General features: G+C 33.5%; 1 protein-coding gene across 1 annotated transcript in view; it reads right to left on the bottom strand.

The window, feature by feature from the left end:
- LOC148284274 (uncharacterized) overlaps positions 1–27,622 on the bottom strand; it is a 129,456-nt gene that overhangs the window by 4,285 nt on the left and 97,549 nt on the right. Inside the window, exons 4-9 of the mRNA XM_088241905.1 lie at positions 13,887–14,181; positions 13,213–13,805; positions 8,843–9,225; positions 5,478–5,993; positions 3,043–3,228; positions 754–1,186 (exon numbers count right to left, since the gene is read on the bottom strand). Coding sequence (XP_088098031.1) covers positions 754–1,186; positions 3,043–3,228; positions 5,478–5,993; positions 8,843–9,225; positions 13,213–13,805; positions 13,887–14,181 — 2,406 coding nt within the window. The remainder of the gene's footprint in view (positions 1–753; positions 1,187–3,042; positions 3,229–5,477; positions 5,994–8,842; positions 9,226–13,212; positions 13,806–13,886; positions 14,182–27,622) is intronic.

Genomic DNA, 27,622 nt, shown 5'->3' with positions numbered 1-27,622 from the left:
ATAGGGAGGTTAGGATGAGCAGGGCATGTAGAAATAATAAGTGAATGAGAGTGCCCAATAAGATCACAGAAAGCCCTAAAGTAGACGTAGCGTTGGTAAACACAAACTCCGATGGCTTGATGGAGTGCAGCAGGATGTGGATGCTATTGGCATCAGGGAGTGGAGGAGTATATGACAAGATAGAGGGAGATGACGATAGATGTTAGAGGAGGCCAAGGCTCACAACGGGTTGTAGAGCCACTGATGATGATCTGGAAATCTATGCTTTTTCCAGATATATGACATGTTACTTGCTGGTTTTAAGTGATCACTTTACTCACATGTTGAAGACATAGTGAGGGGGGAAGAAGCAAAAGGCACTTTCGGAGGGACTATGAGATCCGCATGGAAGATACGAGTCTAAAAACCCCCACAGCAGAAGACTACCAGGAAGGCCGCCAAAAATATGTAAGGGCAGCTGGGTGTCATCATCCTAGGACAGCCTCCGTCACAAACAGGTCATATGACCTAGACCAAGAGGAAGAACAGGAAGACTTTACACACTATGTAACATATAATATTCTGCCTTATGTTTCTGATTTTCACACCTACACAACTTTTACCTGAGATTAGCCATCGAGTCGAAAACACTCATCCAGGGTTATGCTTCGACTTATCACACAGAGCTGAATTCTATATCTGCCCGGTCACGGATAAATATTTAAAAAAAATATAGCGAACAATTTATTTAGAAAATAATTAATCGTTGATTACCTCATCTTCAAAAACACTTGGGACTCCCAGTTTAATTTCCCCACTGGCGCCAGTTACCCTTTGAGTTTTGGGGCAAATTGGGGATCTGACGAATTCGTATGTTCCCTCAAAATACATGTTGCTGAAGTCATCGGATGCACTCATGTTGAAGGCCTCGAATCTCACTTCTACGACGTGAGTAGCAGACACGAATGTAAAGGGCAGGACTCCTTGTTTGGAGGAGCAGAGACAGTCTCTGGAAACAGCCGGAGCCCCTGACCACGGGACCTCGTACATGGTCAGAGACGCTCTCGGCTTACCGACGCAAGCGAACCTCGAAGTCCTAGAACTGTCGTGCGTCAGGCAGCGATTTTTTTTCTTCTTGTCGACGGTGAGGGAGGTAATAATTATTTTAACTCTCTCCCCACGTTGCGCTTCAAAGCGAAACGAGCAGCTGTAAAAAATAAATTCGTCAACATCAAACCCATATCCGCATCCGATTTTTATGGGAGTTAAAGTATTATTGAGCTTACTTATAATGAACAAGGTTTTAAGCACTCTACATTGGCTAAGTAAATGCAGCGTACCTCAATCATCTGTAACAGGAAGGTAAGGTGATCACGTGATCATTCTTACGCTTCAGGTCGCAGTCCAGGGTCAGTGAAATATTGCAATGTAAAACCACCTTATAAACAAATATTTTATGTCGATCTTCTTGAGAATCGAACCTTAAGCATGGTAGGCTAACATGCCATTGGACTTTTCTCTACTCGATTTCTCTACTCGATTTCTCTATTCAGGATTTTTATTTAAGAGTAGCCATCGAGTCAAAAACACTAACGCCCGGGCATAGAAAAAGAAAGGTCATTCGGTCATTTAGCCAAATAAGCTTTGTTGTTTTAAATATTTAATGCTTGATTCATTTGTAAAATGTGACTCCTGCAATTGATTAAATATAAGTAAGGAAATAAAAATAAGAACTAATTTAAATGTTAATGACGTAAGGAACGCGGACTAAATTGTAACGGTCATTCATTGGTTTGTTTCGATCATATGATGTCGATATGACAAGTAGGTAGCATACCGAGGTAGATACAAATAGTACAGAAGTTAAGTATACTGTCTCGATATATACAGTTGAAGAAAACGATCACAATTGAGGCCCTGGAACATAAAAACTGATACTCTCTAAAATGGCTTAGTGCTTGATAGATGATATTTTCTCTATATAGACTCTCTAAAATTTTCTATATTCGTAATATCGGAAACATTCTACGATACCTCGTATATGTGAATCATTTAACAAGAATTTTAATAGTCTTGATATATTAACACTCCATATAATAGGTACAGAAGAGAACTAATAGGCTTGATTCAGAATAACAGAGAATAGACGTTTTGTCTCTTTTCTTGCTCTTAATCGTTAAATCAAATTCAATTTTCCACTCCTACTTTCATTTAATCATCCTTCACCACTCCTTATCAATTTTCTTATTTTCCTTTCCACTATCTCCTTGTTTTGTCCATATTCCTTTTATTTTTACACATAGTATATTTCGGTAGTCAGATGGCAGAAAGAACCATTTGAAATTTTGAAATGTGTTCGGGAGAGCTGAAATAACACTCAATTTTAAAACTTTAATAAACAAACTAAAATACTTTCGGAAAACTTTTCGATAATAAATTACCACTGTAAATGATACTGTTATTTTAATTCTTTTTCTATGTGTATTTACTGAAATATTCATTAAAACTTTAGAAAACTAAAAAGCTGAAAAAATTACAAATGGTCCCTTCTGCCATCTGACTAACGATTTATTCTTTATATAGTTTAACATTAAACCGTCGTCGCTCTATTGCAGTATAATTTAGTGAATACATATAATTTGATGGCAGACCCTACTATGAATACATTTTTTATAGTTTTTATTTATTTTCATTTAACCTGAACATCTTTTTGTATTCGACATAAATAATAATATAAAAAAAAATAGCCTGAAAAAAATAGGTCAGTGGGAACCAAACCCTTCTAAATTGCAAACTGTTTGTCCCCAGCATGCCCAAGAGGAATAAAGTGGGATAGAGCCACGGATAACTATGCTTCCTCATGTAGGTTTTTTTTATGAACCCTCTCCAACATGAGAAAACATCTCACCTCGTGTGGATTCCATATCACCGAACCACTTTCAAACCTGCTCCGAACCAACGAGTTGTAAAGGATTTTGGGTGTACTGGGATTCTTGAAAACTCTGCCACACTTTGAAAAATATTGACACACTTCACCTGATACTATTATATTTTCACTATTACCTTAGATTTTTTGCACCACCTCTTCCAAAAAGGAATACGTCGCGGGGAGCCGCAAATTTTTGGGGAGGTTCACTAGTGGCATCTGTAGATCGGCTAAAGAAGCGCCGTGAACATACTCCAGAGCCATACGCCTCACCATCTTGCTGTAGGTCTACAAACTCATACAAAGCTTTGAAGGTCACGGGTCTGTAATTTGTAATTTAAAAATAAATAAATGCATATTCACATGGTTTAACTAAAATTATGCAATGATTTAATTGGTGTTTATTTTAAAGAATTAGGATTGCTACGGGATCTTGGATACTAAAAATGTTTTGTTACACGCGGTAAAAATTAGAGCGTTTAATTGTACGGCGAAGTTTCTCGAAAATCAATGAAAATAAACTACATCACAAGTTCTCTTTTTACGTCACAATTTCGCGAAAGGTTTCCGGTTTACGGGAAGCCAACTCATCAATCACCAGAATTCACCGACAAGAACTTGTGACGTCATGGGTGGAATAAGTTGATAATTGCAAAACTTTGAAAAATCATATCACTGATAATCCGATACATAAAAATATTTTTCAAAACAGTTTTGGCTTAATTTGATAGTCTATTGACAAATAAAAATAAAAACCACTAAACTTCCTTATTCTTTAATAAATTATGACCTTAAAAACATTTGATGCGTGACATAATTTGTAGAATAAAAAAAGTCAAAATTATCATCTTATTTTGATTCAAGCATTCTTCATTTTTCGTTGTTCTTACGTAATATTTTTTTTTTTGCGTTCATATCATAAGATTTGTCCAAATATTTTAATTTCGGGGACAATTTCCAACGAGTTGTAAATAACTCACTATTGATGGGATTCGAGTCTCGGACCTTTGATTTGTGAGTCCGCAACACTAGCCACGGGACCACGACCCGGTTTAAAATAAATTTGTTCATTCACCAAGGAATTTGAGTTATTATCTTTGATTTTTTTTTTGATTGCTTTGAACATTTAAAAATAAATAATAATTAAGAAAGCAGTATATCGCCCTCAAATTTCAAACATGTTTTTTTTAAATCTAATAATAATTTGTATAAGTACGTGTATATTATATCGGATCTTTCTTTTCATTGCACACAGCTCATTAAATTTAATGTTTTCTTTTGATGATTTACAACTTTCGACCAAATGTGAGTTATTAGATTAGATTTCTGATAAATAATAACCACAAAATAATAAAACACATACATGGAAAGCACTTCCTCCACATACACGAAAACCATGGATCTTCCTATCGGTTTCGCTTATACTTTTTTGATACATTTTTTTGGTGAACAATCGAATAGGTTTATTTACTATATTGTTTTTTATTTCATTAATCGCGATTTTAATCAAATATAACATTACTGCTTTCATTGTATATTTGACAAACTATATGGAGGGCTTATGTCGGATATTTTCAACCTTAATTTTTTTACATTAATTATTTATTTTACTTTACATCATCAACACAGTATGGGATGAAGATGGATTGGCATGGTTAGCTCTTGCCCTCAAAACACGATCAACATATAGTTGTATGTCTAATATGTTGATCGTGATTTTAAATATATCGTATACCATTATTTTATTGCCCTTGTTTGTCCTTGCTACATAGTTTTATATTCTTTTTGTTTCATTGCTTGTACATATGTTTTTTCATATAGCTGTTGTAATGAGGAACTTCAGCCCTGCGGAAATTGGATGCAATAAATGTTTTCTTGCGCGCGGTAAAAATTGGAGCGTTAAATTGTACCGCAAAGTTTCCTGAAAATGTACGAAAAAAAACATTTTGATAAAAACGGACTAATTTGAATGACGTCACTAGTCCATATAAAATAATCTTCGATATGAGATCTATTTATTTATTTATTTATTTTTATTTTCTTTTATTCAGGAAACATACAGTACAGTTACAAAGTTTAATATTTTACACAATTGGACTTAATTCTAATGGACCAGTGAAGTTTCCATATTAAAAAGCAATTAAATGTAAGGTTCATTATGAAAGTATAAAAAAGAGAAGGAAAAAGAAAACATAAATGAAAGTTGTTTAAAAATCTATGGACGATTTCCGGTTTGCTTGCCATGGATGGATCAATGGGAAGAACTGAATGAGAATAAACGGAAAAGAACCTCTGACGTCACACGCGGAGTGATTTCAGATAAACAAAACTTTAAAAAATCGTAGCGCTGATATTTTTTTTATTTTTTTTTGGCTACTGTAATAGTCTATTAACAAATATAACAAATAAAAACCACTGAACTTCCTCATTGGCTAAGGCCATGAAAATAATAAGTAAATAAATATCCTGTTCCCTTGATATCTAAATTATATAGGCAACACAACTTCCCCTTGATGGAAAAGGAGAGTATAAACATATAAATGAAATAAAACACATAATAAAAATATCATACTTAAGCGCAGTGGAGTCTGCAAGTCTCAATTCGAGGGTCATACTATCCCCTGTAGAAATAAAACTTTCAGCCAGGGCACAAGGACGAGGCAGCCGAGGCGCGGAAGTCACCCCGTAAAATGCACGTCCTTCGGAAGCCAGTCTAACATCAACTCCTCGTCCCTTGAGCGTATAGTCTGTCAGAGTATCGTGGCTTCCGTAAGGGTTCTGATCCAGACTGCCTCGTCTGTCGAACTGATTGACGGGTCCATACGACCCGTGATCCATCGAATAAGTCTGTCTGTCCAGTGACTTGAAGTTCGTAGAAGGCCTATCGCCGTAGTGATCTGATCCCTTTCCCTTTGATGGGTTTTGGCTGGCTGGGGCGCCATGCACCCCCAGAAGGGAATGATCGCATGAGCGCGGTACGCGGTCTCTGCAATATCGAGCGAGGATTGTTGCGTTTCCTGGGGGTTTTCCAACAGTTACTGGTTGGTCTAAGCTACCGGTTCTTGTGGCTTTCCATTTTTCTCTATCGCTAAAACAAAAAAAATGTGCAAATTTATTTTCTTCCTATTATGTTCATCGGATCTCCAACCAAAATTATAATAATATTAAACATTTATTATTAATTAAGTTCATTCTAGTCATGAAAATACTGTTTGTTATAACGTTCGTTATTTTAATTGACGATACATGTAATAATTGGAAAATTACCTACAAGTTGTTGTTACATTAATGTTGATCTTATAAAGCTATTTTTGGTTTTGTAATGATAGTGGAATCCTTGTTAGATTATCGTTTTACCAAAATATCATAGTTAATTATATAATACATTGAAAAATACATGAAAATATCACAAAAATAGAACCTATATAATGAAATAAATTATTGCGTAATTTTAAAAGTAAAAAAAAAACGTTTTTTCTGGCGACAAATTAATTTGCCCCTTAGATAACATGATAAGTTATGTATTTCTTTGAATTAATTTCCAATATTTATTTATTTTAATTCATAGTTTTTTACAGTCACAGAAAAAAAAGTTTGTATATTCTACTACTATTGAATCATAGGTCAACATTTTGTGTTAAATTATTAAAAATATAAAAATTTAAATGACACGGATAAGAAAATAGTAAAGCGCGATTATTTTATTATACCTGAAATGATGAAATACAAGATATTTAATTAAACAACTCATTATTCATATTAACAAATTACAACAGGGATGGAGAATGCCTTAAATAAGGGAATATGAAAGTCTAGGCATTTACAGGGCTTTGGCTGGTTTAAGTGACCACTTTACACACTGTGTGTTTTGTCAATACAAATCACGATTTTTGTTTTGTTTTAAGTTGTAAATACTTTTGAATTGTTATTTTAGTTATCTTTATTTCCCTATATTTTGTGTATATTTTTTTCTTATCGTTTTCGTTACATCTTAATTAATTGTGCTTTTAAAGGTCTTTTAGGCGTAGGTGAAATGAAACGATTTAAAAGTAAGAATGTTAACGATTATATATTTTTTAATTCTATACATAGAATACATTATACATTTATCTAAGATACCGTCAATTTATTTAAGTCTACGAACGTTCAGAATCCAGATTTAGTGATTTTGCACAAATACGTTGGAATGTAAGTTTTGCATGTAATATAAAAATGAATGTAGACTCGTTTTTACTTGAAAAATCTCTATTCTATTGTGTGTGGCATGATTTCCAATAATACCTTTGATCTGGAAGACTTGATTCGACTTTTGAATACTGTCGTCCAAGCAGAAAATGTATTTTCTTTTTTGCTTACAATGTATCGGAACGGAATGAAATATTGTGATGTAATTTTGGTATTCAACGCGTTTATTCAAAAGCCACCCTGCAACCTTGCGCGGAGCGGAAACGGGAGCCTAAAGATAATGGTATTCATGCCAGAAGGGAGATGAATGTTTAAGGTTATACGAGTTGGTGCAGGGATTCTTCTAGAATATTTATTTACAAGTGTCGACATACTTAATTCAGGAAGGCGTCGGCGTCGAGAGAAAAATATGTTAATAATGGATTTGGATATGCCCAGAGCCAATTTCAAATGCCTCATACGTATTTTTATTAGTAACATAAAATAAAACAACATATTTTAAAAAATTAAACCCAAAATACATTCACGTCCGGAAAACAACAAAAGAGATAAAAACAAGGGATGGTTTTAAAAAAAAATAAATAATGAAATACTAGAGAATTTTTCACAGCGTTTGTCGTTCGTTAATTTTTATTTATTCCATCGGACGCCTTTTTGGATAAGGATTTAATTTTGTAATTTTACTCTATAAGTTGGCCACGAGAAAAATAGTGTTTTGAAGAATATTTTAGTTCAATGTTTTTTTAAATTTAATGTGTAAATATTTAAATAAAATGTGACCTAAAAAAATATTACAAGTAAATATTTGAGCTGTGTTATTTACCCAAATATGAAAATTTCAGAGCCATTTTGTTGTAAATATCTGTTATTTAGAAAATGGGAAGTAACTGTAGTAATTAACATATTACAACGGAGATGAAGAAGCTAAGGACCTGTCAATGGCTAGTTTAAGTGGCCACTTTACATACTGTGTAACATTCACCATTCTGCCCATATTTGAACATCTATATTCCTTCAATTCTTTCATCTGTTAATGTTTGTGAAGTTAAAGAGCTGAAACCTTTATTTATGCGGGTGAGATTCGTCTAATTGAATTATTTCATTTACATAGTAGGCAAAGCCTGAAAATGTAATTTTTCAATTTCTATTCTTCACATTTCAAGCGTTGCCTAGTATGTAGATGAAATAATTCAATTAGATGAATCTCACCCGCATAAATAAAGGTTTCAGCTCTTTAACTTCACAAACATCAACAGATGAAAGAATTGAAGGAATATAGATGTTCAAATATGGGCAGAATGGTGAATGTTACACAGTGTGTAAAGTGGCCACTTAAACCAGCCATTGACAGGTCACAAGCCCTGTAGATGCCTAGACTTCTATATTACCTTCTCTTAAATGTTCTTCATCTATGTTGTAATAAATTAATATAAACATCTCCCCAGGGAGTTGAATCCAGTCCTTGTCTACAAAAATTTGGACAAACTCAAAATATTTTTAACTGTAGTAAAGTGGGGTTTGCATTCTGATTAATTTGTGAGTCCGTGACACTACCACGCTGAAAAATAATATTTCGTGCGCTTAATGTTAAACGGAAATACGACCGTTATTTGACGATGATAGTTGTGAAACGTTGTTATTAATAATTCAAGCGACGTTTTGCTTTCAAATCCTGAAACTTTCGTCCCCTTATGGGGCAAATCCCGTATTCCCGCTTGTATAAATTATTCACTAAAAAAACTTTTTGCTCACCAAAAGATATCACTGCAGCCCGGCGCTATCCTTAGGGGCCCATCCCAGACGTTGAGGTGGCTGGCACAGATCTCCTCCTCGGGGAGTTGAGGACCGATGGCTGAGGTGACGTGGAACTTCAGGACGGACAGCCAGACCTTGAACCTGGGGGGAGGGTAGGTGAACCCGGATCTGCGCCAGGGGTAGGGGGCCAGGGGTCTCATGGGCCCCGGCGAGGTGGGGATGGACGTGTCGATGCCCTGGAGGTGGTACAGGCATGTCGTGTTGGGAGTGAGGGAATGCTGGGGGCTTTCCAGAATCCCCTTTCCGGTGCCTCGCAACCAAAATTCGCAGGCCCTTTTATTCCTCGCGTAAGTTGGGCTTTGCTGATCCACAAACTTCACCTATGCGCATTAAAATTATTTTAATTTATTTACTGATTTAAAAGTCACTTAATTTTTTTTTACTGTTTTCAGGGTAGTCAAGTTTTTCATAGTGAAAGTTTTTTGGGACTTATGTCACAAATAATGTGTAATAAACTACATGTATGTAAATTAATAAATAAATAAAAAACACGACTGGTTCTGATAAGGTACTCCCTCGTGTTGATGAGAGTTCTCTATATAATCTATAGTAGTTTAATAGAAAACAATGTATTTACTATCACTGAAAACAAAATCTAGTATTTACAATGATTTGTTTCATTTGCTGAAAAACAAAAACAAAGTATAATATTGTAATCTAATATGTTATTATCAGTAATCCAATATATTCTTATTAGAATATCTTCTTCTTCTTTTTCACATCCGCTTTTAAGTGGAGCATGTGGACATCACCAGTTGTCTCCAGGAGGCCCTATCGCCAGCCAGCATTTTTGCCTCTTCCCACGTCAATCCAGCGCCCCTTAATTCCGCCGAATAAAGTCTAAAGATCGCCATAGACGGCCTTCGAGGACGGCGTGAGCCCACAGGTTTAAAAAAGAGGCAACGTTGGTTTAGGTTCTCCTAAGGCATGCGCAGCACGCGTCCAAGCCAGGTCCACCGCCGCATCCTCAAAACGCTCGGTATAGGAGGCTGCTGCGTCCGTTCTCGGACTTCAATGTTGGCTATAAAATCAAACCACTTTATACCTAATATTCTTCTCAAGCAATTGCTCTCAAAACTCAGAAGTTTGGTGTTTTGAGCTTTGGTAAGGTGCCAAGATTCGCATTCATATAGGAGTACTGGCATTATACAAGAGTTGAGTAATCAGCATTTCTCTTTTGACCGAGTATAGACTTGAGTTCCAGACAACACGAATCATGTTAAAAGTTGCTCCAGCTATTCCTAGGCGGATTGCGAGCTCTTTGTGCATGCTTCTATCCTCAGTTATGTGAACTTTTAAGTATTTAAAGCTGTCAACTTTCTCAATCCTCTGCCTATTATTATAGAGAGGTTGATCAGGGTCAGGACAGGATTGACTGAGTCTTTTTTGTAATTAGTATTTAATATAATAATAATAATAATAATGAATAATTAGTATTTTAATGTATTGTAATTCTACATTTTAACTATCGCACCACTGTCCAATTTCTTGAAAAGTACAGAGAATTTAAAAAAATTCAAGTTCCCAGAACAGGGCAATGAAAGCGTTATTAAGGCGTGGTCCGAATACCAGGATTAGATTTATGATAGAAAAATTCTGTTCAACACTCTAACTTTTGTTTAAAAGTTGAAAAACGGACTACTTTTTGGGTACATGATGAAAAGTATGCAATACAATAAGGATTTCCACAGTTATGGAACGCAATTGGAGATGATTTCAGGCTTTCTGAGGTGAGACTGACTGAAACTCAAACAACTTTTACCGTAAAGGTTTAAAAATATTTAATGAGTTACCACAAAGGCTCAGGGAAGTTGGAAGCATCTCTACTTTTTGAGAGAAGTTCTATTTGTTTTTTATGGTAAGAGATTATTAATTTGTGTATTAAGTAGTTTTTTAGAAAAGTTTAATTTACTTTAACTTTTAATTAATCAAAGTGTTATACTAGTAAGTGAATTTTAGTTGATCTGTTAATTTACCACCTTAACAAATAACTCATATGTACACAAACACTTACAAAATAAAACATTATATCTTTTATAAATGTCCACGGCATGAAACTTAAAAGAACATATATGAAGCTCTGAAATTGAAACCACTTTAAAAAATAAATAAATATGGCATGAATGATCAAAATAAAAAGAAAAATTATGCATTTGAATTACCTAAGTTATTTTTGAGGTATAAAATTATATAGTCATTTTGAAAATTGCTAAACGAGTTATATCAAAATATATCTCTGGCAGTGTCTCCGTATTAAATAGGTCTACTTTTATATCTAAGTATCTCGATTAATATTTTACATATAACAAAGCAAATAAGCAAAATATTAATGAGGTTATATTGAAAACGTGTACATGAAATTTAAAATCGAGTTATTTTAGTCATAGCTGTAAAACTTTGAAATTGTTGAAAACGTCAAGATAAATTTAAAAATTATGTTTGTCGTGGCGACAAAATAATTCCTAAAATATTTCATAGATTCGCTTTCATCGATTATCGAATAGGCTTCAAACGTAAAAGATAATCGGTTTTAAAAATATTTCGGCTAGAACAAATCTGGTTCTTTAACTTTTAATTTCCTTAAGGAAGCACATCTGTCAGAAAGAAACATCTGAAAGATTAATCCAGAATGAATTTGAAAGCAAATAAAGATTTAGCTGATCATTTTCTTTTCCAAACTACAGTGATTTATTAATTTTTATACTACTTTTTTGACGATTAAGAATTATTGCATACCAATAAAATATTTGTTTAATCGATTTTTCCGAAACATTTCTAAACACATGGAATATAAAACGACGTAATTTTTGTTATTATCCCTTGTGTGGCTGTGATGTCACACGAGTCGACATAGGACACAAGACTTGATATATCTCTCTTATTTAAAAAAAATCATGAATTAATATTTTTTGTAAAGTTCAAATGGACATTTTCACACCCGATTTGAAAAGTAAAATTTGTATAACTATGCTATATGTAAATACAAAAAATATTTATCCTTGCTACGCGAAGAATGAATGTCCGCTAATTCAGCAACATATCTATACAGATACCTTTTACAAGACAGAGCACGAAGATATAAGTTATGACGTGTTATGACAAAGAAGGCAGAGACGCTGTTCTGCGGTTTGTGTCGTCTTAAACAGATTTAGTCTTCAGTTGGTTGATGAAAATGGCGGGGAACACACGCGCGTAACATGAGCGGCGTATTTGTGATTTTTAATTTATTTTGCTATAACAGGGCTAAATTATATGTCTTTACCTATAAATTATGGAAAAAGAATTATTAAGCAGTATTCTCCATGTTTTTTTTTTTTTAATGTCTGAGCTTTAGAATATTCCGTCTTTTACTAGTGGTAACACGATGTTATATCACCGCGCGCAAAGGGATTATTAACCACAGTCTTTTAAGAGTTAATAATATCGGAATGCTAAAAATCGTTGAAAAAATACGAAATTATGTAATTTTTTTGTACCAGAAATAAATAAATATTGTGATTTCAATTAAGCAATCAGTTACATTTCTTTTTTTTTTTTTTAACCTTATATTTTTAAAAATAAAATTAATATTTGCGTTTTTATGGTTTGGCCGAATATTTGATTTTTGGAGGCCAAATTTCAATGCGTTGTTTCAACTCTCTATTATAAAATGGGTTTCGGGTTCATATTGATTGATTAATTACCCATGTGAGCTAAATACTGCCCATTTCCATTAAATGTTTCGGTTTTAAAATGCTTTACGAACTTTTTCTTTTTTCAGTAACCCACAATCTGATTAAAGCACAACAGACTCTCCAAATAAAATGGTCGCTTAAGTTGAAACAGATTTATTGGTTATCGGTTAGCCAAAAATTAATCGATCTGATTAACGTAAATACTACAAAGGATTTCTCCAAAGTTACCGCACTTTATTAAGTCGTTACTCTGAAGCAGGAAAACAAAGTTCTTAATACTCCGTACATAAATATTGGAGAATGAAACAAAGTTCTTGGAGTTAAGATGCGGGGAAGATAACACTTTTCAAACAACAAATAAAACATTAAGCGCAAATTGCGCAATCTGAAACTGTTCCTAGACTTCATTTTTTCTTGACGAACTTTTAATTACTTTAATATTAAATTAATGTGGAGATAGCTTATAAGGACTCAAAAATCAGCACTGTTGCAGGTAAATAAATCGTGATCCTTTCACACGAATAACTAAATATACTTTAAAACTTTTTAATTTTTACATTTCAGATGTGAAGTTCGAAACCTGATTCACGGTTCATCTAAAAATATCAACTTCCTTTGTAATATCATTCTCACCTCTACTTCCAGTTGAAACCCGTGTAGTGATTGTATGGGAGCTGGGTGCAAGAATGTCCCGTATGGTGACGTAGTAAACTCCACTAATAACTCTGGTCCACTCGATACAGCCTCAGGAACTGACTCTCCACCTCCGCAGAACTTAAGAATAACAGGGTCTCTAGTGGTGTATCCATCGTAGATTGTCACGTAATCCTGCACGTCATCGCACTCAGTCCAAACTTTTAAAGTCCTGACGTAAGTATTGGACTGCTGTTGCTGTTGCGTTGGAGCGTAGAGTGCCGATTGGCTTCTGATGGAGATCAGTTGGCCTTTCTTCTGTTTAACTGTAATCAGAGCGTGCTTTCCTTGAGGAACTTCGTGCTGCCTGACAGCGTAGTAGCAAGTTAGGTTCCTCGGGTATACTCCGGGGAAGTTCGGCGATTGGAGTCTGCAGATTTTCCTATCGCAATCACTGAAAATCCGAGAGCAGTATGTTCCTGAAATGAGATCTCCTAGATAGTATTCTTGACGAGGCGGAGGAAGAGGGAGAATTTCAGGATTCTCGTGCAAGCGTGAAAAGTTTCCCATTGGTGCGTAGGGTATGTTATTATCTGCAAATTCAAAACACAATACTTTACTATTTTCCGGAAAACTTATCACGGTTTATTCATCAATTGATGTAAGGCACTTACCAGAAATAGGTTCTCCACCACCGTATCGTACGGTTGCCAAATCTCTTCTTAGAACTTTGTACTCTATTCTAAAGTCGAAATTGTACCCAGTCTGGTCGACGGAGAGTCGAAGCAACTTTACAGTGAGGGTGATGGATCTGGTTTCGCTGTAGTATACTGCTGGTCCCCAGGATGTACCGCACCAGGATCCACCGACGAGGGGCCTTCCGAGCTCACCGATCTGCAGGGATCCATCTGGACAGCCCTCTGCGGTGAATGAAACGAAGCGACCGATTGTGAAGCTATCGAGAGTTAGCTGAAAGAAATAAAATAAAATTAGGTACTTGCGCGTACAGAAGATATAATTACTTTTTTGGTTATGCAAATAATGAAGGATTTTTTGGAGACATCTTTAGTTTTAATAATATACATATTTTGCTTTTTAAGAACTTGACTTTACAAAAAATACCAAACTTTACAGAACCAAAAAGGTAACTCATACCTATACCTATCAGAAATGAAAATATAAATAAATAAACTTTCAAACTCCTTTATTGTATCCTAAATATATTGTAAAAAATCCGTTAACTTTTCTTAAAATATTTACGACATTTATTAGATAAAATGTAATATTAAATCAAAAGTAGTGTAACATTTTAAAAATAAAAAAATGCACTTTTATTATTTTTTACCGCGCATATTCATTATTGTCTTCCTTAATAACCGCATGAGTCTGGGCGGATGAAGAATACAGTTCTGTGTGTAAATAGAACAAGAATCCTGAACGAGTATTTTTGACTCGATGGCTGCCCTCGGGTTCTGAAAAAGGTAATCGAGTGAAGAAACGTCCGTCTCGTAGTTTAGTGGTTGTCACGTTTGCCAACCATGATTGTGATCCCGGTTTCTGGGAAGGTTAAGATGAGATATTTGTTTTTAGTGGTGGTTTTCACATAAATTTGATTGACACCTGACGCGTACGACTGATCACCTTACCTTCCTGTAAAAGATTCATCGTAATACGCTGCATTGGATTTAATGGTACGATGCCCTTTGTATCTTAGGATGCGGATAAGGGTTTGGTGATGATTATGATATTAATTGCCAAACAAAATGGAATTAAAAAAAAAAATGTTATTTAAACAAAATAGAACATGTCGCAAGCAAATGCGACTAAAATACAAAATTCAAATGATTAAATAGAAGGCTATAAAAACTTTTACATCGACTTAATAAACTCGTGGTTGAAAATGTAATCAACACAATAACAAGGGATAATTATATGATGAACTAAATAGATTCCTCGAAGCATTCTTGTTTAATGAAATTCGTATTTAAAACAATATAATAACAATCAAAACGAGCTTTCTGTAAATCGAGGTAGAACTTTGAGCTTTATGTATCTTGGCATTCAAGTCGGCAATAAGTCATTAAATCAATTTAGGACATTAATATACAATGCCGTGTGACTTAATATACACACTTAAGACTTGACGAATTAATCCGAGATCAGAAGCGAAGACTTTCCGTATGCTGATCCAATAATTGAATTATAAACCTACAAATTAAACACAGCAGGCCGGGAGACCCAATTAAATTAGTAAATTATACCACAAAACATACCGTCTTAAGAAAATTTACATTTTAACTATCATGTTATCTCCGGGAATCCAACCCGGAACCTTCCGTGCTAGAGCTGAGCAACGTTGTGTCTAGATATTAAGTAATCCGTATTTGATGACGCTGATGATGATCGCGCACTTAGAAAATATTTCGTTCATAACATAGGACAACCTCACGGCAAACCGACACCAAAAGGCAATTTTGTGGATTTTTTTCATAATTCACGTTATGATTGATTTATTTATTAATGGCCTAAGCCAAATTGTACAGTTGATGTACATGTTATTAAGACAAATAATAATTTATAAATACAGAAAATATTACTTAAGATAAAGACTGAAAATAAGGACAGTAAATTGGAACAAAGGTATAGACAAATTGTCAGTCAATACTAAATTTGTTGCAACAGAAGGAAAAAAACATTTTTGAAAGGAGAATATGGAAATCTAGACATGTACAGCTCTTATGACCTGTCATTGGTTAGTTTAAGTGGACACGTTACGCATGGTGTAATATTCACCATTCTGCTTATGTTTAAACAGCCACATTTCCTCAACTCCTCCATCTGTTGACTTTTGTAAAGTTAAAGAGCTGAAATCTTTATCACGTGGGCGAGATTAATCCGGCTGAACCAATTCACCTTCTAGGCAACGCCTGAAAACAATTTTCCAATTCTTACACTAGCTCAGTTTAGCCATGGCATTCCTCCGCACTCTTCTCGATACAAGCAAGAGATCGGCAAAACGCAGGAAGATCCAGTCCAAGAAACTCCAAGTCATTGGAAGAGTTTACTAGTCCACACATTCTTGACATTGGGAAGTTGAAGCCAAAGCTAGATTTGGAAGATTTGACAGGTGAAAAAATTGTTTGTAGTGACACGTAAATTGATTGAGAGAACTGTTGAACCTCCCCATTGGAATCAGACTGCTAATAGTACCAAATCAAGCATTCCGTGCACTAGACCCACTCTTTACCCAAGGCATAGGCTCTGATTGCAAGATCCACAAAGTTCGGAATGAGGTCTTTTTCTGAGCGGATTTCTCGGTATATTGAAGGTTGTAGGAGCAGTCAGTAGAGACATTTTATTTATTTGTATTGCATACGCTGCTCAAGTTTTGTATATGTTTCATTTCAATAGCGTCGTTGAGAAATTCTTTACCAATTACGAACCATGGCTTTAAAAAAATAACTTGGTTTGGATTATATTACACAAATCAAAATAGTGTCCGTTTGCCCCTTTTATTGCTGCCCATTTGCCCCGGGAGGTAATATATTTTTGTTTGTGAAGTAAAATAAAGGTGTTACAAGCTGAATTAATCGCCATATGCAGACATGTTGATTCTGATTTGATCATTGATCTCATTATAACAAAAGCTCACAAATTCAAATTAATTGCAAAAATAAAAAAAATATTACTTAAACATATATTTCAAGAAACATCAGGACAATACGCTTAACAGTATATAAATCTATGCAATATCTCGCAGCAGTCTCCTGCTTGATTGATCGCTAAATGTTATGAACACTCACCCGCAACAGCTCAGTTGTTTTGAATTATATCAAAACACCGATGTCTGCCAATTATACTAAATCGACATTTTTTTGGGGGCCCAAAAACTTTGTAATGTATTTTTTAAATTATTATTTTTTCAATTGGCGAGCTTATTGCCAAATGGCATTTTCTTCTAACAAACCAATAAAATAATGGTTTTATTTTAATAATTCAAGTTAAAACATATTCAATTGAAAATAAATATTTTAAAAAATTTGAAGATGTGTAAAAATATAAATAAATTTATTTGTATAAAAATAACATTAAATCAATACTTTTACTCAATGGGAAAAAGGAAAAAAAAGAGGAAAGGAGGTGAGATTAAGGAGGTGAAAGGAGATGTTTCTTCAGCCGTGATTTATTTATTTATTTTTATTTGGGAAAAAAACAACAGTTTTTACATATATTGTATACAGACAATAAGAATATATCTAAACGAAAATTGTGAAAACAGTCAATAAAAACCTTCCACAGTGGTGTAAGCTATTGATTAAGTACATTATTTGTATTAAAATAAAAGCAATTTAACAAATAAGAAATGTCAGGCACTTAGAAGTTGCAAATAAAATAAAAATACCTGTATTTATATACAGTTATAAAAATAAAGTAAATAGAAAAAAGATAAATTTAAATTTAAACAATAAGAAAAGAGAAAAGTTATATAAAAATAATGTAAAAGGTACAAAATACAATAATGAACATACAAAAAATATAAACAGAGATACTGTAGATATTTGATGGTGGATGGATGATTCCACAGTCGAGCGGCATGGACACTATATGAGTTGGAGAAGAAAGAGAAATTGTGAATGGGTATTAAGAGAGTGCTTTGAGAATTAGAACGAAGAGGTCAACAATGAACTGATAAGCGTTGAAAATTTTCACGCATGTATACTATAAGAGCGTTAAGACTATGAAGTTCATTGAACAGAAGTGAGAGGAAGTGATAGTCTTTCCGCTGTCTAATTTTGAGCCATTTCATTTGCCTACGATAATTAGAAATGTGGTTATATTTGAGACCAAAAATATACCTTTTGCATGTTTTTTGATTTTGTTTAAGTTTATCGAGTTGCTCACAGCTTAAATCAGTCATGGACACATCGGCGTAGTCTAGAATGGGTAGTAGTAATGCTTGTACCAAAGTGCATTTGGTATTAATGGGTAAGAATTTTTGCAACCTTCTAAGCGAGTGTAGACTGAAAAATATTTTGCGGCTTAATTCATTAGTATGAGCTCGCCAGCATAGATGTTCATCCATTAGTACTTCTAGATTTATACGGATTTTCTGGATTGAATATTAGTACCGTTGACATTAAGAGGATTAAGTGAATATACGTCTAAGATAAGTACCTATGCACGAGTATTATTTACGATTCATTCTTTTCTCTTTTTATTATTCGTATTTGTAAAAATAAAATGAAAGGAAGTGGCAGAATTGTTTCGTCAATTGTCAGAACTGAAGTTAAAGCAATCGACAGGATTGAAGAGCAACAACAAAGGAACCGTTTATATATTTTTATTTTCAGTTGAGAGCTTTTCAAATAAGGGTTGCTTAACTTTCCACCGGAGGAATTCAGTGGAACATAATAATACTTCATTTCTGAAAATAGACCACATCACCGCTGAAAATGGAATAACAAAGAGCGTAATAATATAATTTTAATACAATTATGATTCAGCGCAAATTTATAAGAAAAATACATTATTTAGCGCGGAAAATTGCTTCGCGTTTTGAAATAATTTTGAAAAACACGATGCTCCTTAAAAATATTAAATGAGAAATCATTTCTACTTTTCAGTCAGTTTAATTTGAAACTTCTCTTACTGTACCAAAAACATCCGCGCGTTCCGGTGCTGTGTAGTCGGTAAACATTCAAAATTGATAGATTTTAAATCTGAAAAATGGAATTTTCATAAGCAATTGCTTCAATAATTTAAAGTTGGAGTCAATAGCGATAATATTTTTAATATAATGCTTTAAATCATGAAAAAATAACAAAAACACGCGCGCAGCACCAGCGAGAATTTCGGAGTATAATTGATCAAAGTTTTCTCTGAATTTTTTTTGTATTCTTATATTTTCTAAGTTGTTTATTATAATACCTTTAGTTGTGACAGAATGTGAAAGTTAAATTTTATGGGAACGAAAAAAAATGCTTTATGCCTGCTATCAATATTCCCCATAATTAGGAAAACCCCTCCCCCTCCGTCACATATTGCCTTGCCCCTTTCACTCGACCCTATCAGTACCAAAATACTAATCTGTGTATGTATTTTAGTTTAGTTTATATTTGATGATGGGTAATTCAGAATACCTGAAACTATTTGTGTTATAATATAATATATTCAAATCGTATGTTGTAAAAATTACAAATTGTTCAATATTTAATAAATTCGTATTGTTTTTCCTGAAATGTTGTAACAACAAATAATGTACAGGGACTTGTTTATTTTTTAAAAATATATTATATTCAATAAATAATTTATATCTAAGGATTACCGAAAATCTTAATTCAGTATTTTATATATTTATAGAGATAACAAAGATATTAGATGCTATGTGTACTAGCTACACATCACCGGAAAGGGAGAATTAAACGCTTAACATAATAATATTTGGTTGTGTTAAGTAATCAGATGTTCTAAATTTAAATATAACAAAATAAAAAAAATAGTTATCATTCTCATATTTCGGACGCCAGCCAGACCGGAATCAATGAAATAATGCAGTTTAAACAGCCTTTAAAATCAATATTTCATGTTCAATCTGCCAGGAATCGAACCCGGGACCTAAAGAACGGTAGGTAAATACGTCAACCACTACACAACGACGCGGTTTTATTGCCACTCAATTGTCTTATTCAGGTTTTATACCTGAGAGTAGCCATCGAGTCGAAAATACTCGTCCAGGGTTTAGGTTCTACTTCAATTTCAATTCAATTCAATTTATTTATTTTAAATATAACATATACATTACAAAAATATATTCAATACGTACATATTATAAAAAAGAAAAAAAAATACACGAAAGAGACTCATGTCAAAGTAGTCGAAGAATCCTGCTCCGGAAAACCCCTTCGGATACATGGAACAGATCAATATCCAGAGCGATGTTGTTCAGCATAGCGGTAGCCCTTCCAACAGGCATAACCATAGGCAGGTTGGTCCTGAATATCGGAATATGAAACAATCTATGCTGACGCTGTCTTAGGTAATTATCAGGAACATACAAACCAATGCTCATCATAATTTCAGAATTATCGATCATACCGCGCAACAATCGATAAAAATGTGTAGTCAAATACACATTCCTTCTAGTCTCTAAACTGTTGTAGCCAAGCATACCCTGGAGAAACTCGGTCGGGTAGAGCCAAGGATAATACCCGCACTCTCTCATGTAGAGATATCTCAGAAACTTCTTTTGGATTTTCTCTATCATAAGAGAGTACTTCAGTTCATGTGGCCCCCAAATCATCGAGCCACCCTCGAGTCTACTTCACACACACAGTATTCTTTACCCGCCAGGACACAGAGATGCCACTATATTATTATATTAATATCTATCTAATCTATTTTACCTGTAGAGTTACGTATATTGCAGTTGTTCTGTAATTTAATAAACTCAAAACGAATTTGTATTGTGAACCTCTGTAACTTTTATCACGAATCAAATTGGAGATCGTGCGAAGCTTTTTATTGATCTATTAAAGTAATTTTCCAATCTACTTTGGAGATTGAATACAATAAGTCGATAAATCTGAAACAAGCTCTGTACATTATTTAATGTACTACAAAATGTGCGGTCCATTTAATCTTGTGATTTGCTTTATGTTATGTGAATAAAAAATAGATATTTGTTTATATTCAATATGTTTTTTTTTTTGGGTGATACCGTGTGTGTTAGATTTGTTCCGACGTTTCGGCTACCATTGCAGGAGCCATCTTCAGGATAAACTCAGTGTTTTGTAGAAAAAAGTATGTGTTTAAGTACTAGTAAATTTAACCGAGTAGAGTCGGCAGTAGGCACATTTTTATTAATTCTTGTAGTATGTAGTGCTGTAAACCATGATCAGTTTAACTAAATAACCTGCCGACTACGACCCTGTTTACCCTGAAGATGCCTCCAGCAATAGTAGCCGAAACGTCGGAACAAATCCAACACACACGGTATCATTCAAAAATGAAAAATATTGATAACAGGGACCGTGAAAACCTTCGCACCTATGTAAATGTTTTTTTTTAAAGTAATTAAAGAAAATAATTATTTAAATATTAAATATTTTAATACATGGGTTTTGTCAAATATTATAAATAGTTGTTTTAATTTTAAAATGAGATAGGATTTTATTTAAGTATGCCATTGACTGCGCATATGTGGTGTCAATTATTGTCACAATTACAACATCCAATCTACCTTGCCTAAACTAGCCAGTATTCCTTTGCCGCCCGCAATTACTTGACCTGGGGTTAACCCGCAAGATTATTTATCAACCGCCGCGCCACTTTTCAATATATTGTTCATCCGACCGCGCCTGTGTGGTGTCCAGAGGCTCGCGGCTGAAGACCTTTGGCTTTACGGTATCGGTGCCGCATCTTCTATAGTGACAAGTGTCAAGGTCCAACCGAGTGCTAAAGGAAGGAAAATAGATTGGAACAGGTTAGTGGCTTCCCATTATTGTCCACCTTGCTAAGTAGAGGATGTGAATGAGGATTGACACCGCATATTTTCTCGCTATAGTAAGATACTCGGAAAAATACAGTCCACTACGCTAATAGTAACGTAGAAGCCGGTGGGCTTCGCCCCCGCACTCGCGCCTCCGTTTTCGTCACCAGTCATTATTGCTATAAGTAAAATTTAACAAGTATAGCCACATGGTTTTGCGGAAGAAAAACGCTTAATTATTGAATGACATTAATTCCTAAATGTTTGACTGCAAAGTAAATATTTTTAATATTGATATGAGATTTATTCCTATGAACTTCCAAGAAGAAGCTGAAAAACTTGTTTTAAAAACTTTAAATGTCACACACCAACAATTTTTCAGGAGAGTTGTTTAACTGAATACCCCGGTTATACCATAGTTTTTAAGTCTTTTAATGAAATAAAATCATATTATGTATTTTAATCTACTGTACATAACTTTTTTTTTTAATAAATATTCCATGTATATTTAAATATTAAATAAAATGTCAGTGGAACATTTGCTGTGATTTGACATTATTTGGACATTTGTGGATTTTAGTGCAAACCATGAAGAAATTGGATGGGTGAAATAAAAATTGCAGTTTTTTCGAAATTTATATAGTAGTGAACTCTCCATATTTAGATTTGTTAAAATATAAATTAAAAACCGTTAAAAACATACATAACAAACTATGCAAAACTATCCGGAACACTTTTTAAACTCTCAAACGAGAGTGATAGTTTCGCTTCATAGTGGTAGGAAAGGATATTTTAAGTTCATTCAAACACATAGATGTGGACAATTCTGTTAACAAACAAATTTATGTGGACAATAGCTGTTTTCACAAAAACACGGTACTTTGAACAGTAAATTTGTGGTACCTACGATTTTTTTTAAATACAGGTGAACGTCGTTTTGCGCCGATTTATAATTACGCCTGTTGGTGCCGGCGCGGGATTCCTCGGTTCGGTCGACACCAGACGACAGTAGGCGCCGCAATTCTAATAGCAAACACACTTTTACACGTTGTTTTATTCTATTACCGTGTACGCGAGCAGCCTATTGTGTGTGTGAAATTGTTTCAGAGTTAGTTTTCGTTTTGTTTTTAAGAAAAAAAAAAAATATTTTATATTTTATTTGATTAAAATTTAAAGAATATTTAAATATGTGTAGTTTTTGCTATGATTCTGCAAGAAAAGAAGCAACAATCAAAGCAAATGAAATTGGATGATTTTTAAAAAAAAGTGTGAGAATTTAGTTTGGTACCGACGAACTGGTGAGTTAGTATTTATTATTAAAAAAATCGTTTCTTTTACCAAGAGGTTATTATTTATTTTGTAAACGAATTAAACTGTATTTATTAAATACATTTATAATTTATTTGGAATAGATAAAGAGTATGTATTGGATTAACATATTAGATTGTTTTTTAAATTTTGACACGGAACCTTTTCATTCCTAACATTCCATTATATTTTTGTTTATTTTACGCCGATTTTTTTTACGCCGGTGTCTCTCGGAACGGAGCCTCGGCGTAAAACGATGTTTACCTGTATTTATAAACAATTGTATGGATTAATAGACAGATAATAATAAAATCCAGTAATATGATTTTGGTGAATTTTGGACATTCGATGTCTTAAGAACGAAGTCTTCAATTCCATGAACTAATTAAAATTTTATAGATAGGTAGGTACTGCCTGTCAACTTGAAGAGTTGATTGGAAGAATTCTCTCCCAAAACCAAGTAGTAACTTTAAAAAAAAAACTACTAACACCAATAAAATATACAGAATGTATGTATATTATTTCATAACTATTTATTATATTGTGTTACTAAAGGAATGCCAATTCAATCAATGAACTTTTTCCCTAGTTTGATATAAAAAAGCCACATCTAGTACTCAGCCAATATATCATTATTTGTGAAGTTACGCTTGTGAAAATCTTGTCCCCGAAAAGTCAGTTTCAGGGAGTAATTGACCATGTTCAACCCTAATTTGTTACCACCCTTCAGTGAGGGGGGCTTTAGAGCTGGGCTTGGTTCGGATAACATGTCATGTAATGCAATTGTGGACCGGAAATACATTTTGAAACCATTCCAACGTAATGTCCAAATCATGCTACGAGTAATTTGTAAACCAGGTAGGTGCTGAAAAATATTTTACTGACAATTATTTTTCGTCGTGGTTCCTATTCCGGGATTTATTTGAGGCAAACACCTGAATCCAATGACGTATAATTAAATTACAACGTTTGCAAACACGTAAAATAAGGTATTTAATTTTGTAGGAAGCTGCCTTCATTGCATATCTTTCATATGTAAATTTGCATTTAATTCGTATTATTTTTTTTCAAATTTGTTGAGAAAAGCAACATCTGATAAAACTGAGATGTATGTAGTTCGGAAAGAACGTATATATTTATTATGCGTTAATGTCCGAATCTCTTTTTAATTAGTAACAAGTATGTATAGGCTGCTGTATATTGACGGAGACAAAGTTGTCAAGCTGTTCATAATTCAGGACTAGTAAAAACTTTCTTGAATTCATTTAATTATTTATTATTAATCCCTTATTGCTTTTCTTCTTAATTCTTATTTCTTCTTTATATAATTTGATGTTTCATTTGATTATTTTACATCCTATAAACCAGTGCATAAATTTTTGCGGTCCGCAGGAGGCACATTCCGTGTTATTTTTGACGCGGTATGTGGCTACTGCCGACTGCGACACGGTACAAAATTAAAGTACGTGAGCACGTTTTTTTTCTACAAAACATCCAGTTTACCCAAAAGATATCTCCGGTACGAATCCGACTTACACGGGGTCAGAAAAAAAACACATGATTAATTACTTTTATTTTCACTTTAAATATCATGTTTGAATTATAACTACAGTTATCTTTTTGTATTATATTTCATTAATTTTAATAATTCTTTTATTTTGTACACTGATTTATGTTTGTAACTACATTTTGTATGATTAACAAATTATTAATTTTAAAGTATTTAATGTTATATCTTTTATTCCACCTAATGGTGTACAGGGCGTTGCACTAGTTCACCAATCGCTGCTCATCTTGAGTTTTTTGTTACATTTGGCTAAGCAACATTGTGATTTTTCTTTATAATCAAACCGCGAAAATAACAAAATATGGAAACCTTAAAGGTTTTATTGTACCCCTCACTGCAGTTTTATCAATTTGAGATCAATCAAATATACACTGTCAGTACATTCACAATATATTAATTTCCCACTATAACAGTGAAGGAATACAGTGTTAGTTCCTAATGGATATCGCGGCTCTATGTCACAGACCCGCTTAGAAAAGGAAGAAGAACGTAGTATTACCATGAAGACAAACAACGACACAAAACTCGTATACATACAGGAAACATTCGAAGGATGGGTAAAGATTAGGAACGCACGATATAGGTAAAGAGATTAGGAACGCCAATATTTAATTTTTAAGAATAGTATCTAAGAGATTTTCGTGGGGCCTAATTAATGTCATCGCTCTAATTTTCTTACCTCCTCTTTCACAGTAGTAGCCGCTTGATTGTGGAATAATTTACCCACTAATGTTAGAGACCCCGCCCCTTCTTTTTTTACATTTAAGTCAATATTAAAATGTCACTATCTAAATATTTAAATTGTTCCTTTATCCCTCTTTTTTCCTTTCCATCCCCTCTGCTCTCTTCACGGTATAGTGTTCATTTTTTTTATTTATATTTTTATTTTGTTAATCTTTGTTTTTAATTTTTGTATACAATTGTAAGATTCAATATGTTCATGTATTTATAACTTTCTCAAACCGAACGGTTTGGGTAGGTAAGAAGAAATCGCCTTGAGGTAATATGCCCGCCCTTATATATATATATATATATATATATATATATTGTATATGTATATAAAGTGACAAATAAAATAAAATAAAATAATGCAACCGTTAAAATTGCTGACATAAATTAAGTACTACAGAATTATCTTCACAAGACAGTACCCCCAAGCCCTTTGAGAGTAGTCTCTTTTATGTAATTTACTGTCAATTAATTCACCAGTTCTCCATAATCAATGACTCATTATTTTCGATTCATTGATCTTCTCAACTCATACTGGTTTTTCTTTTTTATTTAATATCTTAACCTCGAATTCAGTATTAAATAATTAAAGCATTGTATTGCAAGACTAAAGAATGTACTCGTATTTACAAATCGTAATCTGCAATTTCTTTACGTTTTTTAGACAAAGTGATAAAAATATATAAATTATTCCAAAATAACTCGTGGTTTAGTGGTCAGCTCGTTTACTTACCATGTAAGAGTTCATAAGTTTGATTCCCGACTTGTGGCCATGAAATATTTCTGAAAAAAGCTACTTTTACACCGAAATATTTTATTGTCCCTATACTGGCACCTAAAGCATAAAACTAATTACCTTCATGTTGTGCTCCTCAAATATAAAATTTATATTTACACCTGATGATGGGTAATTCAGAATACCTAAAACTAGTTATGTTATAATTTATTAAACTCTTATGTGGTAAAAATTACAAAGTGTCTAATTTGAAATAAATTCAAAATATTTTTCCACAAAATGATGAAACAATAAATTATTTAAGACTTACGGTAATGTGATAGATGTCACTTTTATGGGATAATGCATTGAATAATTTATTGTTATAAATAAAGAAAATCATGAGAAACTAATTATTTATCCGCTAAAATATAATTTTAGGTAACTAAAGCGAAATCAAGGGAAAAAAAACAGTAATAATACAATGTTTCGAAAACGGTACACATTTTGTTGATTGTGATTAACCTTTATTTAACAAGTCTAAATATGTTCCATAACCACAACTTTTTTTCTTGAGCGTCTGGCCCCTTGTATATTTGAAATTACTCCCTTTTTTATGGAGTGGTTTCTAAGGGTTGCAGAATTGTTTTATTTTTTTACTATAAAGAAATCCATTGGGGTTTAGGGAGATTTCATGTTCGTGCTTTCCAAACACATCGAGTAATTAAAATGAAGGACAAACAGAGGAAAATAACACAACTAGCAAAAATAAGGCATCACTCAGAGTAAATATTTGCACATTTATTTATACAACACAGTTTGTTTAAGCTGAAAGGATTGGTATATACGTCACGTTATATTTGCTCATACAAAATATAATATAAACATAGCGTAACATTAATTGGGCGATGCGACGTATTTTGAATTAACTCTGTCTACGTTAATATAGATGCATGTTTAAATTGTGTTAATCCGTTCGTAACTGCCACTTTGAAATGTTTAAGTGGTGTAATAATTTATTCTTCTATTTAGCCAAAAGCGGAGTGAGCCATATTTAAGTCAGTATTACTGAATGTGACGCCCTGCACAGAACTGCCCTGTTTAATAAACATATAATTCAACAATGTTTGAGTATGTCCAAATGCTTGCAGACTGGCTGGATTCTCTCCCTAGGGAGTTGTTCATATTTAAATTTAATTCGTTTACAGGGCTTATGACCTGTCATTGGCTGGTTTAAGTGGCCACTTTACACACTGTGTAACATGCCTAGACTTCCATATTCCCTTCTCAAAAACGTTTTCCCTCTCTGTTGAAATAAATTTGAAAACATATAATTGATTAGGATATTTAAAAGTATTTAAAAAGTTTATATGGAAGTCTAGGCATGTTACACAGTGTGTAAAGTGGCCACTTAAACCAGCCAATGACAGGTCATAAGCCCTGTAAATGCCTAGACTGCCATATTCCCTTCTCAAAAACGTTTTCCCTCTCTGTTGAAATAAATTTGAATATGAACAAATGTCGAAATTAGAGCAGAATGCAAGGCTGAGTTAAGCATTATCGACAAAATAAGGAAAGGTCTTTTGCGATGGTTCGGTCATGT

The sequence above is a fragment of the Micrasema longulum genome, unplaced genomic scaffold (genome assembly GCF_059751315.1).
Source record: "Micrasema longulum isolate JH-2025_06_02 unplaced genomic scaffold, ASM5975131v1 h1tg000133l, whole genome shotgun sequence".
NCBI lineage: Eukaryota > Metazoa > Arthropoda > Insecta > Trichoptera > Brachycentridae > Micrasema > Micrasema longulum.
Note: the sequence above shows the minus strand (reverse complement) of the source record. Positions and strands in the feature narration are given on the sequence as shown.